At 36.8% G+C, this 26,398-nt stretch overlaps 1 protein-coding gene across 5 annotated transcripts in view; it reads left to right on the top strand.

Annotated features, from left to right (window-relative positions):
* The window catches only part of LOC105323023 (twitchin), a 71,400-nt gene that overhangs the window by 16,216 nt on the left and 28,786 nt on the right, over positions 1-26,398 (top strand). For 4 of the 5 annotated variants that reach the window (XM_066075724.1, XM_066075723.1, XM_066075726.1 and 1 more), the window contains exons 10-44: positions 3,028-3,137; positions 3,794-3,955; positions 4,068-4,137; positions 4,278-4,370; positions 4,472-4,567; positions 4,941-5,102; positions 5,396-5,551; positions 8,218-8,389; positions 11,718-11,846; positions 11,981-12,082; positions 12,545-12,781; positions 13,069-13,228; positions 13,668-13,843; positions 13,961-14,093; positions 14,268-14,494; positions 14,730-14,833; positions 15,015-15,199; positions 15,315-15,455; positions 15,556-15,728; positions 15,817-15,909; positions 16,064-16,369; positions 16,484-16,534; positions 16,686-16,988; positions 17,075-17,380; positions 17,587-17,904; positions 18,163-18,453; positions 18,581-18,871; positions 19,061-19,363; positions 19,559-19,861; positions 20,077-20,379; positions 20,582-20,887; positions 21,015-21,314; positions 21,446-21,751; positions 21,950-22,252; positions 25,780-25,812. In XM_066075724.1, the coding sequence (XP_065931796.1) occupies positions 3,028-3,137; positions 3,794-3,955; positions 4,068-4,137; positions 4,278-4,370; positions 4,472-4,567; positions 4,941-5,102; positions 5,396-5,551; positions 8,218-8,389; positions 11,718-11,846; positions 11,981-12,082; positions 12,545-12,781; positions 13,069-13,228; positions 13,668-13,843; positions 13,961-14,093; positions 14,268-14,494; positions 14,730-14,833; positions 15,015-15,199; positions 15,315-15,455; positions 15,556-15,728; positions 15,817-15,909; positions 16,064-16,369; positions 16,484-16,534; positions 16,686-16,988; positions 17,075-17,380; positions 17,587-17,904; positions 18,163-18,453; positions 18,581-18,871; positions 19,061-19,363; positions 19,559-19,861; positions 20,077-20,379; positions 20,582-20,887; positions 21,015-21,314; positions 21,446-21,751; positions 21,950-22,252; positions 25,780-25,812 (6,904 nt within the window). The remainder of the gene's footprint in view (positions 1-3,027; positions 3,138-3,793; positions 3,956-4,067; positions 4,138-4,277; positions 4,371-4,471; positions 4,568-4,940; positions 5,103-5,395; positions 5,552-8,217; positions 8,390-11,717; positions 11,847-11,980; positions 12,083-12,544; positions 12,782-13,068; positions 13,229-13,667; positions 13,844-13,960; positions 14,094-14,267; positions 14,495-14,729; positions 14,834-15,014; positions 15,200-15,314; positions 15,456-15,555; positions 15,729-15,816; positions 15,910-16,063; positions 16,370-16,483; positions 16,535-16,685; positions 16,989-17,074; positions 17,381-17,586; positions 17,905-18,162; positions 18,454-18,580; positions 18,872-19,060; positions 19,364-19,558; positions 19,862-20,076; positions 20,380-20,581; positions 20,888-21,014; positions 21,315-21,445; positions 21,752-21,949; positions 22,253-25,779; positions 25,813-26,398) is intronic. The other variant, XM_066075725.1, reaches the window with a different exon arrangement.

Raw genomic sequence — 26,398 nt, 5'->3', positions numbered from 1 at the left:
TCCGTCTCATTTCCCCAATACGTCGTATACGACCTATCACACATGTTTTACAGAAAGGAATAACTGACCCAGAATTTTCTACCCATACATGTATATTCAGTGGCGTAGCTAGAGCTAGAAAGAAGTATAGGCACCAAATACGGCGAGGGGTCTGGGGGCCGCTTAAGGCCCCCAGCGGGTCCAGGGCAGCGCCCTGGTAGGGGGTTCAGGGGGGCGAAGCCCCCCGACGGAAAACGGATTTCATGTTTTATAGAACACACAGGAATAAATTTTAGGCACTTTTCGCACATAAAATTTTGAGTTTTTTAAAAGATTTTTTCGTAGTAAAAAGGCAAAAAACATTTTTTAATACAATTCAACATTGTTTTCACCAGCAGTCTTATCAAAGTGAATGGCGGGAAGAAGATGGGGAAATAAGATAGGGCAAATGCCCATTCGGTTTCATCGTAAAATACAATTTTGAATTTATTTTATCAATTAAATCAATTCAAATTTATTATAATACAAGTTTGCAAAAGCACAATTTCTAAATAAATTAAGTTTTCATTATGTTTAACAAACGATAGAAAAAAAATACTACCTTAAATTTTTGTGGAATCGAACCAACAACATAAAAACCCTACTTGTGCAAGGTTAGCTAATGTCTGGTGCTCTAACCTCTGAGCCATTTCACACACATCAAAATATGTTGTTTAAATATTACGAGTGCCTTGAACTTTGGCCACGAATTTACGGACGAATTATTTTTTCAAAACGTTCAATTGCTGAGATACAAAATGAAATTTTTATTGTATAGTGGGTCATCTCTCCACGTTTTTGCTGACTGAGACCGGTTTGTTTTCCATAAAACCTTATTTAGACTATGAGAAAAATATGGAGCAGAGACTCACTATAAAAAAGAAAAGACCTTGAAGTTGTAAAAAAAAATGACACTATTGGAAGTTTTGATATACGTATACGCCTGTTTGAGTCAACATATTCCAAGTATTGAACATATTTAAAAAAAAGTTAAAAATCGAGGATATTTTGAATATTTATTGTTTTGAATATATCTTTTAAAAAATATCAGATTTATTGATATTTAAATTTTTCGGTATCTTTTCCGTCTGTGCATACGTTTTCCACGCCTTATCCACCTATCTTCTTACACTAAAGCTATTATCTGTCTCTATAGTTTAGTTTACTATTAAAGGGAAAACATTAAGACTTTGTAATTGAATGTCATGATTCAAAAACAGTTGTAATGGTTATTTTAAATTTTGATAGTAATAAGAAAACAGAAATATTGCTTTGATTTTTTTTTAAGTCGTACATGATGTTACACGAAGTCAAGGCGTCCATTTTTATTAGCGCAAATTTGGCAATGATAGTTGAGATCGCAATATGCCTCGATCTATGAATATGATTTTTAAAAAACATTTCATCCAGTGGTCTTACTTTTGGTTTATTGCCGGACATATTTTTCACTGATTGACTGCGCAATAATTAGCATCATCGATGTCACATATTTGTGACCTCAAACAATCAGTTTTGAAATAGGGAAAAGAAAGATATTTGCTGTGTGCTTTTTAAAAAAAAAAATTTAAAATTAAATGTGATATTTTAACATTTTTAATTTTTGGTCTTAAAATGATGTGTAGGCACGTGCCTTAAGTGCCTAACGGCAGCTACGCCACTGATATTGTTGGAATATCGTCTCTTTTTTCTGAACGTTAATGCTGGTTGTCTATCGTTCATCTTAATATCATTGTTCTAGTTTAGTTTAGACTCTCCTTCAACAGATTTCGCTTCATCGATCAGATTCTGACGAGAATATGTCACAAAACATCCACTAATAATATTTTATAGAGAATATGTCACAAAACATCCCCTAATAATGTTTTATGGTCAATTCATTGATTCTTCATATTCAATTGAAATGAAAAACAAAGAACTCAGTGTAGCTTTGCCTATGTCACATTTAGATTTTGTTATGATTATGCACTAATTTAAATGCAGCGATATAATTTGATGAGCGGTTTATTAACAATAATGATCGGGTTTGGTGTACATGTTTTGCTGCTGCAGAAAATGGAGGGTAAATTCGAAGTCGTCTGTCGTCTGATTATTATCATCATCAAAAGCTGTATAATCAAACTTAAATGTATTTGAGTGTAATATATATGTACTAAAATTCATTGGAAAGTTTTTTTTATTGATCTTAATAATCATTGAAAAGCTGATTAAAGTAGAAAATTAGTAGAATTATCAACATGATCTATTCGAAGCACATGCCTTGTTCAGCTGTATTCTCTTTTGAGAAGTGGACAGGCATAGCCTACATCCAGGATGTAGGCTATGCCTGTCCACTTCTCAAAAGAGAATAGTTCAGCTGTTGTTTAACAAGTTGTTTAATGTATGGGAGAAGAGATATATATCCTATCTGTATATCAATGTATAGAGAGGGTATATATATAATATTATATATATATATATATATATATATATATTTCCATACATTCGCGGCTTATTGATAGAAATTCAGAGGCCTGTGTTTAAAGTTGTAATTATTTTAAAACTTTATCAAAAAAAGTCAACAATGTGCTGCATGAATATCTTTGGAAAGTCATATCCACACTTTGCAAAAGTTGTTCCCCTGTGCGTGGTCAACTCATTGGTCAAAAGGGAAAAAACAACTTTTCCCTTCTTTATGCAACCAAAAATTAGGGCGCTCTGTAAAGAAATCTCTTAGAATTTAATTTATTCCTTCGATGTGTGGGTTAATTGCCCCAACTTGGGGCAATTCAAATTCACAATGGCAACGGATTTCTAATGTCAAAGGACAAAGTTACAACCCTCTAAACTACAAAAGGTACTGTGAGAAATATATGGGTTTTTCCCCAAAGATGGCGGCCAAGGGACTTAACTTTTGTAAAGTGTGGATTGGCCTATACTACAATGTATATTACAGTTAGTTTTATATAATGATGAGGGTCACACTGAGTCTCGAAGAAAAATCTACAATCAAATAAATTTACTTTGATTTAGGTGTGTTATGTAAGCCCAGAGAACTTGAAGCCATATACAGAAACAGAGAAGGACAACCGAAAAGGAACCAATGTTCATGTGGACATTGAGAAAGTTGAGGACAAGAAAAGGTTTGAAATAATGGCGTTTTACACTGTTTATACTGTACACAATGATGTAATACTGACTAATGGAAATTCAATGATGACTACTGTGGTATAATGGTATCATAAGGTATGACCAGGGACATAATTGTATGCGTCCCTAGCTTGTGTGACATTACAGTAGATTATTTTTGGTCTCGGTGCTACTCAAATAAACTGCCTCCAAATTGGTGCACACAAATCAAATAACTATATAACTTTAATGAAAAGGATGAAATTAGCAGTTTTCCTTACATGACCTTTCGTATGTTGCTGGCAATTCTCAGACATAAACTGTTGATTTTGGCTTGATTCTCACTGTTAAGCACGTTTCGATGGACCAATTATAACCATTTTCAATGTATCACTGTTTTGATGTTTTGAGAGTCTGTTTCATGAAATTCTGTGTTGTGGAATAAATATATACTATAAATTCTAATAAAGAGACCATTGTGTATGGAAAGAATTAAGAGATAAGTTGGAAAAGTCATAGCAAAAATGCAGAAAGCAAGTTATGATTTCAAAATACTAATTTTGTTTAATCAAGATTTTTTTTAATCACATTTATGTTTATTTTTTACTAGCTGTGTCCATTCTTTCTGTCATAAAGAGAAGAAAGAATTTTTACATGTATCTCTATTTAGGAAACTTGTTCAGGATCTGCTGGACAGTGAGACAGACTATGTGTGTGACCTGAGGGACTTGATAGAGAACTACTTTGATGTGGCTGATGATGAGTTTCCTGACAAAAAAAAAGGAAGAGAAATATTCAGAAATGTGGAATCACTTTACCAATTCCATCATCGGTAAGTCTCTTTTCCATTGTGATTTAAACAGGATTTTTGTTAACATTAAATTTAGAAAAGTGTTCAGAAAATAAATTATAATCCATAAATTTCTCTTTGTGTTTGATATTAGCCATTTGCTTCCTGAATTGGTGGCTTCCAAGAACGAACCAGAGAAAGTGGCAGAGGTATTCCTTAAAAAGGTAACACATGCAGATTATCTTAACTCAATCACTTGATACTAACAAATGTTTGCTTTGCGTAGAATAGCCCAATGCTTTTCAGTAAATAATAACTGGTCTAATCCTTTGTTTTTGAATGCTATTGTTATTTATTTTTCCAGAGGGAGAGTTTCTCTGAGTATCTGCCTTACATGGCTGGTAAGAATAAAGCAGGTGAAAGCTTGGAGTCTGAGGAGCTCAAGAAATTTCTACAGGTCTGTACCCAGCATTTGTCATCTATCTTAAACAGACTTGAAAATACTTTTTAAAAGTAGAGGCAAGACTCTAAACATTTGAATTGCTCTGAATGTTTCAGGATTACAGTAAAAGTATCGGGGATGACGGTGATACCCTGCAGGAGTTATTGGACAGACCAGTGGACCGCATACATGAGTACATGGAGCTACTGAAGGTCAGGGGCTTACTTCACTGCTCTGTTTGTCAGCTCTGATGCAATATTCAGAAGTTTCTACATAATTCCATATCTTATAAACATTTTTTAATGAAATACTTCAAATAGGTCAAAATTTATCTTTCAAGAATTATTCCAGGTATTTAAACTTTTAGTTGATATTGAAGTTGAATACATGCTAATGGAACACTTTGATTCAAAATGCCTAGGCCATTCCTCACAAGCTTTCCTCAATTAAAATGTAACTTCAAAAGCTGGGATTTTACCTCAAATTTATCATTTTGAGTTAGAACTGAGTTGAGTTTTCTATTGGTTGTTGATAGTATGACCAGATCCTAGCCTGTTTCATGTAAATTATTGATATCTTTTTCAGAATCTGATAAAGTTCACCAGGGCTGGGGGTGGAGACTGTACACAGCTGATGGAGGCGGTCAGTATGCTGAGTGACATCTGTCGGGAGGTGGAGAGTATCATGTTACTGGACAACATGCAGGGCTGGGACAACCCTGAGCCCTCAAACTCCGTCATCTCACATGTAAGTTAAAAATATTAATTACTCATGCAATACCAATTTCATTTATGGTGTACTAAAGTCATTTAAACAGATACATGTATAAAGTTTCCTTTGTGAAAGTCCTTTTGGTTAGACCATGTATTAATAAAATCATGGATTGAATGATTTTTCTTTTTTTTATGTAAAGTGCAACATTGTATGGCTTTGCAAATTTAAAAATAAAATTATTTTTGTAGCATTAATGAACTTCAATTTTCAATGTCAGAAACAAAAAAATATGTAATTTAAGCTAGTAAAATAATTTTATTTTGTAGGAGACTGCCACAGTATGGAACAGTGAATCAGAGATAGGAAAAGACTGCTATGTTTTCCTGTTTCCAGAGAAGATGGTAATTGCCCACAGTGTAGAAGAGAAAGAAGGGACAAGACAAGATGGCATGCCTCAGCTTAAATTTGAGAAAGAGATATTAGTAAGTTCTTGTATTACCAGTCTTAAGCATATAGCAACAAATGCCTTTCTGTTTAACTACAGTGTGTTAGTTACAGATTGAAGAACAACTCCATATCAAGGGGGGTAACGCTGTCAAAACCTTTTCTTTTCAAGAGTATTCGAGTTTCCGACTCTCAAAATTTTCTCTTTCAGTGGAATGTTCCTCTACTACATACATGTATATCCTAACTAGAATCATTTATTACATGTATGTTTTTTAACACAAGCAAATAAGAGTAAAGGTTATAAAATCAATCAAAATCTGAATGAATATTGCCTTGTTAATCAAACCTTTGTTTAAGTGGTGCTCGAAAAAAATTAAGATTTTATATAAAACATTAAGTATATTAGGAAAATGTTTCCAGATTCAATTTTAAAAGAGGGGAACAGCCAGTTTTCTAGGCAAGTGTTTATGTCAAGTAAATAGTAATAATTGGTGAGCCTAATGGAAGGTTTCCAAGTTTTATCAGTCAATCTTTTATTATGTAACATTGCCATTTGTGATTCAAAATACTGTGGTTTTATCAATATTCTTGGGCATCAATTTTAGTTGATTTATAATTAATGAAAATCACAGTTTCAAATATATGTAAATTCATACTGTCAATCCAATAAGTTATTAGATACATTGTATTGGACTTCAAAGAACATCAAATATCATGAATAAATTTTAACTTAACAGCAAAATTAACAAAATATATGGATGAAACCACCATAGTTTGATTTTATAAGTTTATGTCTTCATAAACAGAAATAACTTTTATTTTGAAGGCTTTTTGATATTAAAAATGTTTGTTTAAAAGTTAAATGATCATTTAATGTTTTTATTTCAATCCTTTAAGATTGATCACAAGCATTAAGTTTAATATTTATTGGCTTATAGATTTACCAATTGCATTTTAATTGAAAAAAAAAACAAATCTAAAAACTTTAACCATAACAAGGGGAGACTACTCCAGATGTATGAAGATAGTTGATTTGAACATATTTTATTGTTTGATGGTGAAAACAAAAAGATAAAGTTAAAGTACAAGTTCTGAAAACATAGAACACTGCTTCTTATATATGTTTGAATCCCATTTATATGTATAAAGACTGTTCACTAGTATACCTAGTCTATACATGTAGTTAAATATCCATACTGATCGATAACTTGTTTATCATGATAAACTGAAAATCCAGTAAAAAAGTTTTTGTTATTTAGTAAATAATGAATTTTCAATTGAGAACTTGGCTAAAAATTGTTTGTTGCCATATCCTGATAATTTATACTTGGGGTCTTGTTTGTGTTAAAAGGAGCCTATTTACGTTGGTTTTCTTTATAATATGTGGTAAACCAACCTGACATATAAAGCAAAGCTGTAAATGAATGTCCGATGCATATCTTACTTTGATGATGTATTGGGCAATAATTTTTTAACTAAGTATAAAAAAATTTCCAAAATATCTGGACTAATATGATACATGTATGTTGTAGCAACATTCTAAAAAAAAAATGAAATTTGAATTTGTTTTATTTAAAAAATTTTGACCATCGATTGTGTATAAATTAAAAAAAAAATGTCTGTAATTTACGTGATATTAAGATTGCAAATAGAGTCCATTTTTTTTTATGATTACAAAAAATGACATCAATTTTTATGTAGTGAATTCATAGTTTGGAAAAACAAAAAAATCTGTTGTTTGGGCGTTATTGATGGCTGCTGTGGGGTCAAGTATACAGAAGTGCTATGATACAGATCTGTGCTGTAACATTGACTTGTTGGGAGGGCAAGGCAGTGATGACATTACTGTTAGTCTTTCATCAGAACACATAACATCTTGTACCCCAGTCTCCCAGCTACTTTGTAGTTTATCAGACTTTTGCCTCTTGTCAGCATGTCAGTCTGTGACAGCATGACATAAAGAGGGTTTTTTTCTCCATTGTTTTGTGAAACCCATAGTTTTCAATGTGAAATAGTACATCTACGTGTAAATTCAAAAATAATTTGAATGAAGTGTAGAAGTAAAAAAAAATAAATTTAAATTACTTTTCTTATAAACTTACTGGTACTTGTAATTATTATAGACAGGCTTTTGTATTATGATTTATTTTGATATATGGTTATTAAAGTTTTGGATATCCATGTGAAATTTTCAGCAAGATTGTGTTTTAAAAAAAGCTTTATTTGTCAGATATTTGTAGCATATGGTATGTACATGTACTACATGAAGTTGTCATTACATTAAATGAATTGTCTATTAGTAGGTTTTAAAAATCCAAATAATTCAGGATTTAAATTTCAATGAAATTTGAATGTGTTTAAAATTCTTTGCCAGCTTTTAAACTTATTTTTGAAAAAAATCGCAAAGAAAGCTCTTATCTTGAGGGTCTATAAATACACAGGGATGTAATGTATCTACTTCTGTGAGTCAGAAATATTTGCTGGTCTCTGCCAGAATTCTTGGTGGAGGGAGCTGTAGAGGAGAAGCGCAGATTCCAGAGTGTGGGTTCACAGGTAGACGTTCTTATCACTGATGTAATCTTCTTCAGCTTCCCCAGCAAGTGGCTTCAGCTCTCCGTTGCAGCATTCTTCAGGCTTTTGGCTATTGCTCATCCATTGGCTGTTGTAGCTAGACTTTGACTGTGAAATATTTGTTTTTTAGTTGCGGACTGTCGCCCTATGCGAAGATGACATTGGGGGGAGCTTGGCATTGTGGGATGTGACGTTAGACGAAGACAAGGAATCTCCTGCGTCATTTTTGACGTTGGAAACCAGTTCTCCATTCGCCAAACAAACACTTGTGAGAGACATACAGGAGGCTCAAGAAAAACTAGGTATGTTAATATATTGCTATAATGATGGCTTTGTATATAACCATATTTTAAAAAAAGTTTTAATCTTCTTTTTGAAAATATGAGAGTCTTTACATTTATTGTGTAAGGAGTCAAAAAACAATGCTTTATTTAAAAAAAAGGACAGAAAGTCTAGATGTTAGAGAAAGAGAGAGAGAGAGAGAGAGAGAGAGAGAGAGAGAGAGAGAGAGAAAGAGAGAGAGTTATTAGTGTTGATCATCTTAGAGGGATTGTTTTGATTGAGAGAGGGGGAAGGAATGTAGGTTGTAGATAACTGGTAGAGAGTTTATGGGGTGATGGACACGCAGTTAATGCTGGATCCTGTCTGTACAAGTGAGAACAATCTCGGTCAGTCAAACCAGGCAGGACAGAGTGTAGCAACTAGTGGATGCAGACAGCTTGTCATTCCAAGAATTAGTATTATTTTTAGGATGTTGTTTAGATGGTGAAATATTAAGAAGCTGACTGAAGTCGTTTTAAGTTTCCTGTTAATTTAATCATTTTTTAGTAGAGAGAAGTTAAATCGTTATTGAATTTTTAAGTTTATTATAAAAATCCAGTCAATTCTATGAAGCTATTGACACCTCTGTCTCTATTTTCTTCACACTGATTATCACTGAAGATGTTTTGGTATTCAGGAGGAAGAATATCGAGAAAGAAAATATATCCAAACCAGAACCATCTGGTTTTGAAATTATGACATGGAGTTCCAGTGATAAATATGATTATGCAGATCTTTGAGTATCTTATCTTTAAAATGCACTTAATGGATTTGTTTAGGATAAACATTTTAGCTGGTTCTCCTTGAGTTTTGTGGTCCCCTATCTGTAGGATATTATGTTTGGCAAAGAGTACTGTGTCTAGGAACTAGCTTATCTGTAGAAACACAAGTCTCTGTAAATTTATCAATACAGCCTTGACAGCTGATGGATGCTGTGTAATTCTCAGTGAGATGCCATCAAACAGATATAAACTTCTGCTTCTAAAATATAGCCTCCTATCTACACACCCACAGCAGAATCAGCCCTCACTGATAAAGCAATATTGCACCAAGTAAAAAAACATTTTTTACCAAACACCCTTGATTTCTTTTCATCTAGCTTGCAGGGATTTTGACATACCTTTTTGTTTTACTGTAAATGCATTCACAATAAAGCAAATAGGGAGAGGGATGGGTGACTCCCAGAATTTTATGAATTGTTGGGTTACATAATATTCATAAGTCTCATCTCAGAAAGATGTTTGAGCATCATGACTTTTGTGTACCATTGCATTGAGGTATCAACATCATCAGCAGTGAATGTACAATTCTTGATTTAGCCTCTTCTATTTTTGTAGACAGTTTGTCAGTATGCAGGATGGCACATCCCAAATATCTATGCTCTTACATATTGTTTTGTTTACCTGTCTTTCACCTACATTCACAAAGGTAGAATTTAGGACTCCACAGATGTTTAAGTAAAGAAAAGCATTTAGTAGTAACAGAAAGATTTTTTTCACTAGGTATTATAATATTTATTTTTTCAATCTTTTAAATTGCAAAGCTTATATTGCTAGTTGTACATATGTGGTTTTTTTTCTGAAAAAAATTTCAAAGAGTTAAGAATGCACGTATTATGTAATTAAACACTACAGCTAACAGACGAAATAAAAAAAAATCCAAGCAAAACTTGGAATCAACTTTGATTAGGGCTGGTAGGGAATCGGTTATGTAATTGTCTAGGGGAATAAACATAGTTGAAGTTTTAGTAACTGCATTGAAGTGCAGAGGGGAGGAAAAAACTGACGTCATGCAGTGAAAAATGCTGAATTCTTTACATGCTGGTGTCTGATCAGATCTGAATCGATGCCAGTTAATGGTTCATAAAATCAGAGGTTATATTCTTCTTGTCTCTTTCCACATGTATAGAGTCAGTAAAAATAGAAAACTGTGCTGCCAGCTCTCTGGGTTTGGTATAGTTCTAGGTATAGTGTGTTTTTGTTTGGTCTTTAAGTCACGTATCAGTTATTTGGTTACCAATTATATTTAGAGAAAAAATGCCACATGAAAAACAGTTAGGTATTTATATTAAAAGATAATTTGACATGTTGTATATACCAGTAAATGACTTACAGGCAAAATAGAGTTTAACAATACAGAGGACAGTTGTAAGCTTCTAAAACACAATACCATCTCAACAGGAATACATGTAACCTTCCAGTAGTTATCAAGACTCTCTCTCTCTCTCTCTCTCTCTCTCTCTCTCTCTCTCTGATGGAGGTGTGTATTGGGTGTTGGTGCTTGTCATAAGTGATGTGTATTGCTTCATTAAAGAGTCTGATATCTCCCACATCTGTTTATCATCTACTTACCTAACACAGTGCTCTACATGCAGTCAAACATTATAATTAATCCTCCTTCTTCTCTCTCCTCTTCTGATGCCATCAGAGCAATGGGAGCCCTGCAGAGATCTTATACTGTATTATCTTAATGTACAATACAGAGGAAATGTTGCTAAGGCTTAAAACCTAGAATTTGGTGAGTGTATGAATTTTAAAAACAATTCTTTCTTATGTTGAGGTCTTCTTGTATTTTACATCTTTATTACTGATATAAAAAAAGAGGAATTCTAGATTTTTGAAAGAAATGATGCTGCGTACATGTAGCTATAGGAACAGATGTTGTGTATTTTGAGGCAGTCTGAAGGTGAAGCTTGTGCTATCAGTTATCTACTGCTTCTGAAGCAGAGGCAAAGAGAGTGATAACAAATTGGTGTTCAGAGCTACACAGAGGTCAAACCAATGTCAAATCACTCTGTACAAGTATATATGTGTGCGTTTTATGGATTAATTGTGCTTGGGCTGTTTTTTGGAGGTTTATGAAGTGAGGACTGTGGAATTTTAAGGAATGTAATGACTCAGTTGGTGTGTTTGTTTTGGTAAGAACCATGTACCGGTATCTGATTTTGTAGAATCAGATAAATACATGATTTGGTTGTACTTCTTGGAAGTTTGATGATGATGATATAAAGTACATGTACTAAGCTCTGCTATGAGCAATAACCAGATATTTTCACAATGTTGTGTATTTTATTAAGATGCTGTATTATTGTAATCTTGCATGTCATAAAAAAAATCATCATCAAGGAGAAAATACGATTTTTTCAGTTAAATTGTAATTATGAAAGCATGCAATAAATTTTAACATTGTGAAAATGGAACTATAGATGATAGTTTGCATAAAGTAAATTGAATTATACACAGTATGTTGCCTTTGCACGATTCCTATTTAATACAAGTAACATTTGTTCACTTGATTTCTTTGCCGTAGGAGTTAAAGTAGAGAAACCAAAAAAGATGCCGGAGCACAGAAAAATAGCCACCAAGACTCCCAAGGTCAAGTCTTCAGCCGTCAAGAGGACTGAGAACACAGACAATGTATCCCTGGCCAGCTCTGATGGTAGGCTCTCTCAATATCTAAACAGATGTCCATTGTTGTAAAATATCTGACTCTTGTAACTACCAAAGAGCAAGTTGCATCTAGCATTATTTCATTCATGAAATGATAGGAGGTTTATTCTTGTTTAAAAACAGATTTCAAGATAATAGACACCAGTCATGATATACAGCCTGAGTTTGAGGATGGAACAACTCGACCAATCTTCAAACGAAAGCTCAAGAAAACCGTTGTATCAGGTAATAGGATCAAGATTATGGCAGACTCATGTTTGGTACTATGTGGTGAATACAATTTTGGAATATTAGTACATTGTTCTGTTAAAAAAAACCCGAGGAAGTGTGTTTTTGAAAATGCTTATATAATTTTAATTCTCCCATCAGGCATTAGTGAATTAAGTTTTTAAGTTTTTAAAGTGAGTGCAGATATTTTGATTACATGTACAAGTTAATTTTTACCATATGGCACTCCTCCCCCTTCCGAGAAAAATGTGTATACTTATAAATTTCCATGGCAGTTATGTGTTAATGATAAGTAACTTACTGTTTTATATTTACTCAGTTTAAGATTTTACCATTGAGGTTGAATAGGGCAAAGCAAACAAATACACTGTGCTAAGCTTTATAAAGATAAGTGGCAAAATAAATTTGATGCAGTACAAGGATCTGCAAATCCTACACTATAAGGCTTGCTTGTTACAGAGAACTCCATGGCCAGACTGGAGTGTCTAGTCGTTGGTATTCCACAACCCAAGGTGTTATGGCTGAAGAACAATCGTCCCCTGAAGAACACCGATCAATGCCGTGTTCTGTCAGAGGGGAACGTCCATGTACTGGAATTCCCCCAAACCAAGAAAGACGACACAGGTCTCTACACAGCTAGAGCCATGAATGTCAACGGATCTACCATCAGCTCCGCTGAGCTACTTGTCGGAAATGGTAGGAACTCTGATGCTGGCATCAGGTGGTTTTGAAATGATCTAAGGCACTGTTTTACAAAATAAATAATGTTTTATATTAAATAAAAAGGAAAATTTCCAACAATGAATGTCACATATATTTGAACAATTCATTTGTGTACTTGAGGGGCTAAAATGACTTAAAAGTTAGTAAGTTACTATCATATGGCCCTTGTTTCATTTTGTAATTTAAAATACCCATCACCTACGCCCTATGTTTTTCTTTTTGATAAATGAAAATTTCAGTCAAGCTTATACTTGTTGCAGCCCAGCCTTCCAGTTTAAAGAAGTACAAGGAAGGTTTGGCAGAGGAGGAGTTCCAGACTCCGGCCTACTTCTTCCAGATGAACAGTTGTCAGGTGGAGGAAGGAAGACTGGCTCGTTTCGACTGCCGCGTGGTAGCTCACCCAAAACCAGAAATCACCTGGTAAGCCTGGGCCCAAATTGATCAACTAGTTTGCAATTTAGCTTTTATCTAACACCAAACTTTACAGCAATTCTCATTTATCCCAGAAAACCTTTGGTTATCTTTCATTGCATTTTAGGCACAAAAAAATGTAAGACCATACATCAATTTTTACTTTAATATCATCTAGCTATATACAATCCTCAAACTTTTTGTTGTTAATGGCCCTCTTAGTTTGTATCGCTTCATGATATAATACATGAATATGAAATTAAAATGTGTACAAGTCCTTTTCTCTTATCTTTACTATCAATCTTTTGATTATGGGTAGTAAGAGTGATAAGTGGTTGGCAAGCAGAAAATTAAAATGGTTGACCAGTCTACAGGAGGATTAAGGTTTCTTTTGCTACCAATATGTATTTTTCATGCAATACTTTGAGAACGTGTTGTCTGTACACAGGATGAAGGATGGTAAGGTGGTAGAATCCGGGAAGCGCTACAAACTCCTGAACTTCAACAATGAGATCTACTCCCTGCTGGTCCAGAACGTGGAGATGGGGGACACAGGGCGATACACCTGCTGGGCTCACAACAAGTATGGGGAGGCCATGACAGAGGCCTACCTTAATGTCATTGGTAGGTGAAAATAACATTGATTTCTGATTGGCTTCATTTTTTGTGAAATGACAAATATTGGATAAATTTGACATTTGATGTGTCAGACATTTTATTAAAAGATTTTATTTTTTTCAGCTCTTGAAGAACAGCTTGAAGACACAGACATTGCTCCCAAATTTTTGACAAAGTTTTACGATCAGACAATCACGGACGGATTGCCTGCTACCTTCCAGTGTATGATAGCTGGGAAACCCATGCCTGTTGTCAGGTAACAATAACTGTAATTTTTCAAGGATTTTTTTTGCAATAAAAGCAATTGATAAAATACATACCGGTATTCTGTACATGTATCAGGAAGATGAAAATTCTGGTAATTGGATGATGAAAGAATAAGTAACCAGCAATGTTAATCAAAAATAAAAAGAAATTTGGTTTCTTAAAGGTGGTTGTTGAATGAAATGGAGATCAAGGCATCTGAAAATGTGAAGATTCAGCAACAAGAGAATATCTGTACCCTCAGCATTAAAGAAACTAAAGCAAAGAATGCTGGGAAGTACAGCTGTCACCTGAAGAATTCCCTGGGGGAGGCAGTGTGCTCCGCTGGACTCACATTACTAGATCAGACCATCAAGGGAGTCCCAATGCTGCCCAAGTTCTTAAAGAGAATAGGTGAGTGACCCTCTTCCAATTGAGTTGAAGCAGAAAATTATGCCATTAGATAAATGGTTTTAATGTAATGATTGATGAGGAAACAATGTTTGTGGTTTTTGTAAATTTCATAGAAAGTAAGATCCAATTCAACTTGTGGTTAAACTTTTCCTCAAAAGACAAAATATAAAATTTTAATTAAAACAAACATGAGATCAAATGTGAGTTAATACCCATTTACCATTTTGTTGGGTAGATGATGCCACTTCCACAGCAGGAAACCAGATGGTATATGAAGTGGTGGTTGTTGGAGAACCTAAACCAAAAGTCAACTGGCTCTACAACCACAAACCCATCTCTGTAAGTTGTTAATTGGAGCAGACTTATTTTTTTTCCTTGATGAAGAATCTGGAGATGTAACATAATTACATTGCTTATCTTTAAATTAAAATTTAGAGTAATGATAAGGTGGTAAAAAGCAGTTTACCTTTTAAATCATTTATAAGCTGTACGTCAACTGTCAATGTCATGTTTCTATCAGGAAACACACAGACGCTTCCAGATGACCCAGGAGGCTGATACCTTCAGGCTGACCTTGAATGACCTTCGCATAGAGGATGAGGGCAAAATCACGTGTAAGGCTGTGAACTCTGAGGGTGAGGTCTACTGCTCCAGTAACCTGATCGTGAAGCGGGCTCCACTGGAATTCAAGGAGGATAAACCAAGGTAACAGAAAGTCAACAAACTTTGGTTTAATTTTTTTAGGGTAATTTTTTTTTAAACTTTTGATATAAGAAAAGATGTTCAAAGTGAACATGTACATTGTTTCTTTCTTTGATAGCTTCAGACAGAAAGACTTTGATGCCAAGTATGGCTGTCCACCCACTTTCATGAAGAGAATGGAGGATACATACTCCCCAGAAGGAAAGAATGCCAAGTTTGAGTGTAAAATCATGGGAATTCCTGAACCAAATGTCACATGGTAAGTCAACAAACTGAATGTAGATCTAAGACAAAAACTTGTAACATAATGATAAAACATGATTAAAATGCATTTTATAAATAAAATGATAATTTTTCAGGTACAAGGATAACAAGGCCCTGACCCCCGGCTCTTGCTACTGGATTAACCGTGATGGTGGTCACTGCACTCTGACAATTCGGGACGTGATGGACAGTGACACGGGCCAGTACACCTGTAAAATCAGTAACCCCGCCGGCGAAACCAGCTGTACAGCAGCCCTGGAACTACCAAGTAATAATCCTGTCCTGTTGTCTCTATCTGTTAATGCTGATTAATTAATAGAAAACCAATCTGAAAAAGTTACTAATTCTTTTCAAAGGTTCAAAATCAAAGAAGGACTCTTCTGTTGATAGTGACTATTCACCATTTGCAAGAAGATTTTCTCGGGATTCTACAAAGTCAGATCATGAAGGTATAAAACCATGGGCATATTGCTTCAGTGCTTCTCATTATTAACATACTGTGTCTCCAGTAATTCTAAAATCTTATCAACTACAGTGCATATAATAATTGTCAAAATAAAGTCACATTGAGAATTTGAAGGCATATCTCTCCATATCTTCCAGCTATGCCGTCTCTGCCTTATGACAAGCCGTCACTCACAGACATCAGGGAGGAGTCTGTCAGGTTGTCATGGTTACCGGCCTACACCTCAACCCTGCCACCTGAAGGCAGAAATGTTAAGTATGTCATCGAGGCTCGAGAACTGCCAGGATTCGACTGGCACAAGGTGGCTACTGGTATTCATGGAAACACTCACATGGTGAAGAATCTGAAGCCCAGAGCTGAGTACGCCTTCAGAGTGTACGCTGAGAACCAGTTTGGTGTTAGTGACTCCACCCAACCAGCCATGCTGGCAAGACCCAAACCAGGTATGTTATTATATGTGCAGGAAATCTTGAATTTAATTGTACAACTGGAAAAGCAAATGTTAATTTAAGTAGAAACGTAAACCAACATTGTAAATATTGCTGGTTTTTTTTCAGTGGAAGATGAAATTGCTGAGAAATTCCATGTGAAACCACATGAATCTAGAGGTAAAATGATTTATGTCTTCATATTTATCCACTTTGGTCAAACACCTTACTAATCAATTCATGTCAATTTTTAGTTTACTACGGTAATAGTTATTACAGATGGTAAAAAAATTGGCAGTTTTCCTCAATGTTACCACTGCTTTATTTTTAGTGCCTCCCAAATTACCCCAGTCAAAGCCCTTTGTGACAGAGATGGGACAGGAAACAGTGCGGCTTGCCTGGAAACCTGCCAATGCTCCAGTGGCGGCCAAGAAGGTGGCTCCCATAACATACCGCCTCGAGGCCCAGGAGCTGCCTGCCAAGGACTGGATCCCCCTGGCCCACCGCATCAGGGACACCAGCTACTACATCCCAGAGCTTAAGTCTGACCGAGACTACAACTTCAGGGTGAGGGCTGAGAACAAGTATGGCCAAAGTGAGCCAACCGAGTCTCTGTGGGTCCCCAGAGCTACACGTATGTACAGAAAAATATGATCTAATTTGTATTAAGAAGTTGTTATTTTTCTACCATTTTACTTGCATGTTCTTTTTCCCATTCAGATTTCCCTGGAGTACCAATCAGCAGACCAACCATTGTTGACATGGAGCCAGAGACAGTGCGTGTGTCCTGGCAGAAGGTGAATGTCCCATCATTCTCCACCACAGACGAGTCACTGCTGTACATGTTAGAGATGCAGGAACCACCCAAGCGTGACTGGAGACCCGTTGCTAGAGACGTCCCTGACCTCAGCTACACAGTCAGAGGATTAACCCCAGGACAAGACTATAAATTCAGGGTTAAGGCTAGAACTATGGGAGGAGGTTATGGAGAGCCTTCTCCTTCTACATCACTCTACAGAACTCTAGGTAACATTTTGATTAATCTAAGTACATAAAATACATTCTCTGATATGTCTTTCAATGATGTCCAAGCTTCCTGATTTTGATTTAGTTGAAATGCGCATAAGTTTTCATAAAATCCAACATGATTTAGAATGAGTATCTTATAATACATGTACATTAATAACGCCTTCTCTGACAATGCATTTTTCATGGAATTGTTTTTTCATTAGCTACCACCAGAATCCCAATAGACAGGCTGGAATTGGAGGACACAGAACCCGACTTTGAAGGAGTCCGCCTTGCCTGGAACAAAGTGGAGATACCACCTTACCACTCGGATGAAGAACCACTGCTGTACATGGTGGAGATGAGTGAGCCACCACTAGATGAGTGGCGACCGGTTGTGACAGGTTTACCCACAACTCGGTACCGAGTCACTGACTTGCTGCCAGACAGGGACTATCGCTTCAGAGTAAGGGCAGTAACTCCATACGGAGTGACACCTCCCTCATACGCTCTGCCAGTCTCTTACAGAAGACCATTGCCTGGTATGTTTGTGTATAATAAAGTTTTTTTCTTTATTAAAAAACGAAGCAAAATAACATGATCCCCTTTTAAATTTTTTTTTGAATGTAAGTAATTCAATTTTTTGAAAAGGAAATCAATTTCTCTGATATTAACAATTCACTGAAAGTGAAAATAATGAATGTAGGAACTAAATCAATATCATTAAAACTTGTTATGGTTGGGGTTTTTTTTCACATAAAGATATAATTTTGTACTCTAATGTTTCCATTTTCTTTCAGCTGCAAGCAGACCATTAGCAAACATGCCCCAGCTCCTGTATGATGACTCGGACGCCCTGAGGCTGACATGGAAACCCCCAGTGACAGACACCAAGCGCCCCCTGAGGTACCAGGTTCAAATGCAGGCTCCCCAGAGCATGGACTGGCGACCGCTGGCCACGGGAATCACTGACAATAGCTACAGGATCCGAGGCCTGGGACCCAGCAGAGACTACATGTTTAGGGTCATTCCAGAAACCAGCCTGGGCCCTCTACAGCCCCTGCCTCCAGTGTCTCTCACTGCTCTACCAGGTTAGCTTCATCATCATGGTTAATTATATTGAATTTTCTCATTGCATGTATATTCAAGAACTTTAAACATTATGATTTATTTTTCTCTGTTATCTTTGGATGAGTTTAGTATTTTTCTATTTCACAGCTCCTAGATCTATTCTTCCCAGAATGCCAGATATTGTTGATCTGCAGGCTGAGTCTCTGAGGTTGTCATGGCAGCGACCTTACATTGACCCTACTGTGCCACTGACTTATAGGATTGACATGCAAGAGCCACCTTCACGTGAATGGAGACCTATTGCTACTGGCGTACCAGACAACCAGTATCATGTGACAGGCTTACGCCCAAACAGGGACTATTTGTTCAGAGTTACTCCAAGTTCTCCAACATACACCTTGGAACCTCTGCCATATGTGACTCTGACTTCAATGCCAGGTACTATTATAACACATTATGCACATATTTGGTAGGTAAATGAAAGTTCCTAAAAGATTAAAACCATATACACATAATTCCTACAGATTATTAAAATGTTTACATCCATCAGCAAGTTACATTATAGTTTGACTCGTGCAAATAAAAATATGCTTATGAAATATGAAATGATTCTATTTCATTTTTCAGTACGACCAAGACTGTACTCACAAGAGCCAAAAGCAGTAGAGGTGGGTAAGGACTCCATTCAGCTGTCCTGGAGACAGGCTGAGCTCCCACAGTTTGCTAGACACAAACTTCCAATTCGCTACATGGTGGAGATGAAGACTCTTCCAAGCTCTCACTGGGAGCCATTGGCAAGGAATGTACATGACACCTCGTACTTGGTGAAGGGTTTGCGATCAGACAAGGAATACCAATTCCGCATCAAAGCTCTGACAGATTTCGGAAATAGTGAGCCATCACTTCCTGTAACTGTATACAGAAAATCAGGTACGATTTAATTTAAAAGCAACTTTCAGTAGTTGAAATCTAGTGAAAAAAAGAAAAAGGATAGCGATTTGCACATGCTGGTACATTGTGTGACTCAAATGTTTTATAGGGAAGTTTGTACAATTTGCTAAATTTGATTATGAAATTTATAAGAACTAAGAGCCAAAATCTTGAAAAACTGATTTTTCCTTGCAGTGCCTTTCTTCCCACGGTATGAGCCAATCCTGACCAACCTTAACCCAGACTCAGTGGTGCTATCCTGGCAGCCCGCCACCCTGCCCAGTCACACCACTCACATGCCATCGGTCACCTACCGCATAGAGATCCAGGACCCACCAGAGAGAGGTCACTGGAGGACCTATGCATCCAACGTCCCCAAGACGAGTTACCATGTGACCAATCTAAGACCAGACAGGGACTACTTGTTTAGGATTCGGGCCGAGGCAGACAACATTATGACAGAGCCATCTATGCCTGTCTATCTGCAAAGAAGGGCTTGTGAGTAGAAAATTTATATATTGAATGAAAAGAGTGGTGAATAAATCAATTCAGTTCAATTTATTAATTAATGAAAGGGCCCTTAAAGGGCAACATCATGGTTGTACAGGTACTGTATGTAATACGCACATGTACAGTGGTGAATATGTTGAAACAAGGTTCAAGAATATTAAACATTGTATTCATTAAAGAATGTCGAATACATTACCTTACAGGTCCCCCAAGGATGCCCCCAGAGGAGCCCTATGTGTTTGAACTGAGACCAGACTCCCTGAAATTGCAATGGCGTTCAGTGGAGCTGCCGTCAAGGATCACTGACTATTCTCCTGTCACCTACCGCCTGGAGATCCAGGAACTGCCTCGCTCCGATTGGATGACACTGGCCAAGGGAATACCCCATACCGACTTCAATGTCACCAATCTGAACCCAGACAAGGACTACTGTTTCAGGGTCAGAGCAGAGAATGACATGGGCATCAGTGATCCAACACCAGTTGTTGTGGTCAAGAAACGGGCTGGTGAGATAATTTTTAATTTTTTTTTAAATTTGTAGAAGTGCCAAGTTTCTTTTAGTCTAAATAGACATAGGATTTGAATTCAAGAAGGTTGAATTAAAAGAAAGAATTTTATATTTTGAGTAAAAAAGTTGTCATTTATTTGTGTTTAAACCATTCTGTCAATAGACAGCTAATAAATAGTTTTCCATGTGTATATTTTCAGTTGCTCCTACATTGCCTCAAGAGGAGCCCTTAATTTATGACATTGGACCCTCTGGTTCTTTCTGGTTGTCATGGCGACCTGCTGACTTCCCCATGTACATGTCAGAAAGCAGCCCTGTTACATACACCATCTACGTCCAGGAACCACCTAGCACCACCTGGAGACCTCTGGTCCGCAGGATACCACATCCATTCTACCAGGTCACCAATCTCAGAAACGATAAGGACTACAGTTTCCGCATCCAAGCAGAAAATGAGTTTGGTCTCAGCAGGCCCACCCTCCCTGTCAAAATGCTGGGAGTCAAAAGTAGGATTTGTTTTAAAGTGTTCATCTGTATAGTATTAAACTTGATTATTTGTAAAAGCATTTTTAGTCTATATTTGCAAGAAAAGAAGTGCATTACATTTTTGTTTAATGTGATTGTTCATGTAAGGTTGGAAGGCACCAGTTGACATCCCAGAAATCACAGACATTGATGACACCAGTCGCTCTCTCCGCTTAAAATGGCGAACAAAATCGATGTCTCCTTTCAACAAAGGCCCTGTCACGTACCAGATCGAGCGCTGGGAGCCTAGCCAGAGGCACTGGACTCGAGTGGCCAGTGGAGTCAGAGACACAAACTATCAGCTCACTGGACTGCCATTTGACCAGGATCATTTGTTCAGGATTCGTGCAGAGGCAGAGAAAGTACTTAGTGAACCGACCTATCCCATTTCATTCAACAGGTTCAGATGTAAGGCTCATTTCTATGTATTGATTGTGATTGATATAAAAGGTTTTGTTGAAAAAAATATTCTGGATTTCAAATCTTTCTTGGAGTGACTTTATAAATTATTACCAATTTTGGCTGGTGTTTGTTTTCAGTACCATCTCGATTCCCAGTGGCTCGTCCACAGTTGTATGATGTGGAACCTGATGCAGTGAGGTTGTCTTGGTTACCACTGCCAAGAGGAAACGTGGAGGATCCACTTATCTTGCCACGCAGATACCGTCTGGAGTTGCGTGAACTTCCGTCACGTGACTGGCGATCAGTGGCACATGACATACCAGACACTAATTACCGCATCACAGGACTCAAACCCCGACAGGACTACGAGTTCCGAGTCCGAGGGGTATATGATGAGGGCCCAGGAGACTACACAAAGGCCATCTCTCTGTACAGGAGGCCAGGTATAGCTTAAAAGTCTTGAATCATTAGAAAAAGAAAACACAGGAAGGACTACTACGTGAAAATACCTGATTTTAAACAGACAACCTGATTCATTAAAGAGAATTCAAAATTATTTGATGAATGTTACAGACTAATTAATGTAAATCAGACATCATTTTTACTTCTGATGATTAAAATCTATATAATCTATTTTGTAGTATTGCCCAAAACACCAATAAGCTCACCAAGACTTGTGGATGTGAAAGATGACTATGTTGAGTTAAAATGGAAAATGGTAGATGTGCCAGCCTATGGTTATGATGAAGAACCACTGGCCTTCCTGATCGAGGCCCAGACTCCACCACGTTATGACTGGCAACCAGTGGCCAGAAATGTCAGAGGCACCTCGTACCGCATCTCCAACCTGCAACGCCACCAAGATTATTTGTTCCGTGTGCGTGCTGAGTATCCATCGGGATTATCCTCGCCGTCGCCCTACATCCCAGTGTACCGTAAACCAAGTGAGTTGTACCTCGTCACAGGTAGTCATGGTAGCGCTTATACCGACTTGTCTAGTAAGCTAGTATCACCTATAGTTAGCACTAACCAAAAGCCTACAGCCACTCGGTCCAAGAAGGACCTCTTCTTGGCTGAGCTTAATAAGATTGACAAGAGACGCAAGGAATTTGAAGAGAAGGTACAGACTTATAAAAAGAATACCATCAAGGCTTGGACAGACACTAAATCTTTGAAGGAGAAATTCTTGGCAGAAATCTCTGTGCAGAATAAGCCACCACCTCTAAGCCCTAGATCAAGGAGAGACAAATTCCTTGTGGAGAAAACAATGCCACCGAAACCAAAGATTCAAGGACTGGAGAAAAAGGCTGACTTTGGAAAAGCTTTGGAGAAGTTCAGATCCATGGAAACACTCCATCGTATCATGAAACCTGAATCGATTACTCACCAGAGAGATTTCTCTTCTTCTGTGGGAAGACCAACTTCACCCAGAAAACTCTCTCTTGACTCCCGCATGCCTGTTCCTACCCCAATTCGTACCCCTATCTTGTCCTCTGTCCTTGACACCAAATCAAAGGTCACATCCACATCAAGGAAACCATTTGTTTCTACAGACGATACTTTCTTGTCAAGCAGACGCAACATTTCACACTACACTGCATCAGATCTGTCTTATAAGAAGCGTCATCTGGTGCCAGACAGGTTAAAGTATAGACATGTGCCCACTGATTCTTACACCACTGCTCTGTCTGACCAATACAAGGTGTCCAGTGTTAGGACCTCAAGGTACAAAGCCCCTGAGAGGAGGTACTATTTCCCTCGCCCCCACTCATGGGGAGGCAGGGAATCATTAAGATCTTCTAGAACTAGCAGAGTGGCCACCAGACCGACATATGATCTGTACTCTAGTCATGCTAGACAGTCCTCACTGACTTCAGCTCCTTACTCAAGAGACTATCGCAATAACTCTCTGTCTTTAATTGGTAAATCAGTCTACCATGATCTGTATTCACACTCTATCACCTCTAAAACAAGTTCAAGTCTGACACGAAGAAGTTCAAGTCTGACACAAACAAATTCAACAAGTCTGACACGAACCTCTAACTACACCCCATCATACAGAGAGTCTTCTTTGTTGGACACATCCAGACGAGCTCGCTCTGTGTCCAGAGATTACACCTCCCCTGCTCGGTATGAAGGAGTAGGCAGTAGATCAAGACAGTACAACACTGATTACTCCCGGGAGAGGACTTCCTACTCAGTGGGGCCCAACATAGGAAGTAGTAGGAAGTACTCAATGAGTACTGACTACATATCTTCCAGGAGTGAGTATGACAGAAAGAGTGAGTGTAGGAGCTGGACACCTGACCGGTTCTCAACTTCTGCCCTTTCTCGTTTTACATACACTAGTCCTTCCCCCTCAAGGACTGTTACAAGAAGTCCTTCAAGGGCCACTACAAGAAGCCCCTCTAGGGCCAAAACACATTTTGACACTCTGTCAATCAGGTCTGGGTCAGTCTCCATTGCAGAGAGTGGGTACAAGTCAAGAACCCCCTCAATCTCTCACAGTTATCTCCCATCAAGGAGCTCTTCTGTGACTCAGTCTATGATAAAATCAAGGAGTGGCTCTACATCTGATTCCCCCTCCCGTTTTAAACCAAGAAGTGCCTCAGCTATCCTCACTGGCCTCCCTCCAATAAAACCTTGCACATCCACCCACAGAAAGAAGGATGTTTCTGTATCCTACACAACCTATCTCCCTCCTACCAAGCAATCCTTAAAACAGAGAGCTTCCTCCAGAGACAGTCTTTTGTCTGAATCGTCAGCCTCCTCCTCCACCAAAGCTCCCCCCACCCACTCAGAGAATGAAGGTCAGTCTACCCGACAGAAGAAATTCAGTGAGGGGAGGACAAAGGGTGAGTCTACCAAAAAGGAGAAACCTAAAGTTATCAAGGAGGAGACAGTCAAAGGAGTTCCAGAAAAACAGGTTGTTGAGGAATCCTCGAGGTCAGAGGACACAGGAGAGGAAGAAAAATTGTCCTGGCTTAGGACACCTGCTAGTCAGACCATCAAACACTTGGCATAGGCTACTGCCAGCTGTGTCAAATGAATGGACATGTGTAAATTCTTTACTAAACATGACTAAAAACAAATATGACAGACTGCATTTTATGTGGGCTTCCAGGTTAGAAAGCAGTGTATATTTACTATTGCCTGTAGAGAAATTATACTGTACATCTTAGATAGTGCCAAATTATGTATGTATATCATTATATGCACTGTATATCTTGTTCTGCCTAGGTATCTTGATGTGATTGGTAGATACAATGTGTTATATATATCCCAATATCTCTGCACTTGCACATGTAAGAAGCTTATATGCACAACATGTATTCTGAAGCATGTCACCTTTAGTTATATATATATATATATGTATATATATTTGTGAAAGCCACCTGCCAAATCTGCAAAAATATGTACCACAACATTACATTGGTATGTTAATCATCTTCAGGTAAGATCCTTGTATAAAGATGAATTTCTCTTATAATATGCCTGAATGGATTGTCTTAGGTCAGCCACCAAGCATGTAAAGTTAAAAATTTCTAAATTCAGTGGGAAAGAAAATATTATACTGTTAATTGTACCAGTGGTTTGTTTTTCAAATGACATGTTTGGGTATGTTGAAGGAAATGTTTAGATGGAATTGTGTAGAAAAGAGTGTTTTGCTGTGAAATAATTTAGGTCCCTGAAATTCATCTGTTTTTTAAAACACTCATTTATTGATGTTGCTTTGAAGTTTATAAAATTTTAAATATCATTTTTATCCCTTTTTTTACATTTGTAAAGATGGATTGATGTTATAACAATGGGCTAAGGTGCAATAATAAGCCAGAGGTGCAAAAATATATGTCAGAGGTGCAATAATATATGAAAGAGGATACTATTTGCTTTAGCACAGTGATGCTATTCCGATGGAAATCTGTGTGAATTGTTGGAATATAAATTAAGATTTTATGTACTGGTAAACCAAATGGTATAATGTTAAAAAATTGTTGACATCTAGAGTGTTTAAATACAGTTACTGCTTTCTGTTGACTTCATAACCCGTCCCCATGCTAATTATATTAATACTGTTTCATGTTTAATTTGTCCATTTTGATGTTTTGTGATTGTTGGTGTTTAATAAAAAATGTTAAAAATGTCCATTATACTTATTAATCAAGATGTGTTTAAACTAAAGGGAGGTATATTTATGAAAATATAACACTCAATTAACATAATCAGGTAACTAATTTGAAAATTGATGGATAGTTAATTTATCTAACGATTAAAAAAAAGTATTCTAAGGAATAGATTTTAATAAAAATTACATCATAGAAAGATTAATTATTATACTCAATTCATGATTTCAATGCACAGAAAAATTTTAAATTTTACAAATGATCAATTATATAAAGAGAAAATAACAAATATAGAACTTTAAAACCAGTTAACCTAATTTCTCACTATCATCTCTTGCCTTTTCCAGAATTCCTGTGGCTTAAGGTTTTACAAAGCAGGGGTAAATTTGTTTTGACCCAGTTTTTTTTAATTGAATTTATCTACTCTTATCTTTACATTTATTTAGTGAGGAACATATTGCGTTATGAAATATATTTTCATTGCATGAAACTACAAAATATTTTTGAAAATGTAAATTCAATAACAGAAAGTATACTAGCAATTGGATAATTCTGATTAATCAGATTATCATATCTGTTCCTCTGAGATTAGATTGTCATTGACTAGTCTTTTGATGAGTAAAAGTTTTCTCCTCAAAATTTCATGTATGGTACTTGGCAGGAGCAGACAAAGCAAGGGTACCAATATGTTCCTTACAAATCTATTTCTTCCCAGTTTCTTTTCTATTTTTTCTAAATTAACTATCGGACTGATTTATTTAATTCCTTTATTAATGTGTCTAACAGGTCATTACAGTATGGTGGAGTACATTGACTTTTATCATGTGTTAAACTAAAGTATTGGTTTGGTTTGATCATATTTTATTGTATAAACACAATGGGATTGGGCACAAGTTCCAAAGCTTATTACTCCCTCTCCTTATCAACAGGATTGCTACTGGAGAAAATGGGTCTGAGACAAAATTT

Source organism: Magallana gigas, chromosome 2, assembly GCF_963853765.1.
Source record: "Magallana gigas chromosome 2, xbMagGiga1.1, whole genome shotgun sequence".
Taxonomy (NCBI): Eukaryota; Metazoa; Mollusca; class Bivalvia; order Ostreida; family Ostreidae; genus Magallana; species Magallana gigas.
This window is presented reverse-complemented; position numbering and strand designations above follow the sequence as displayed.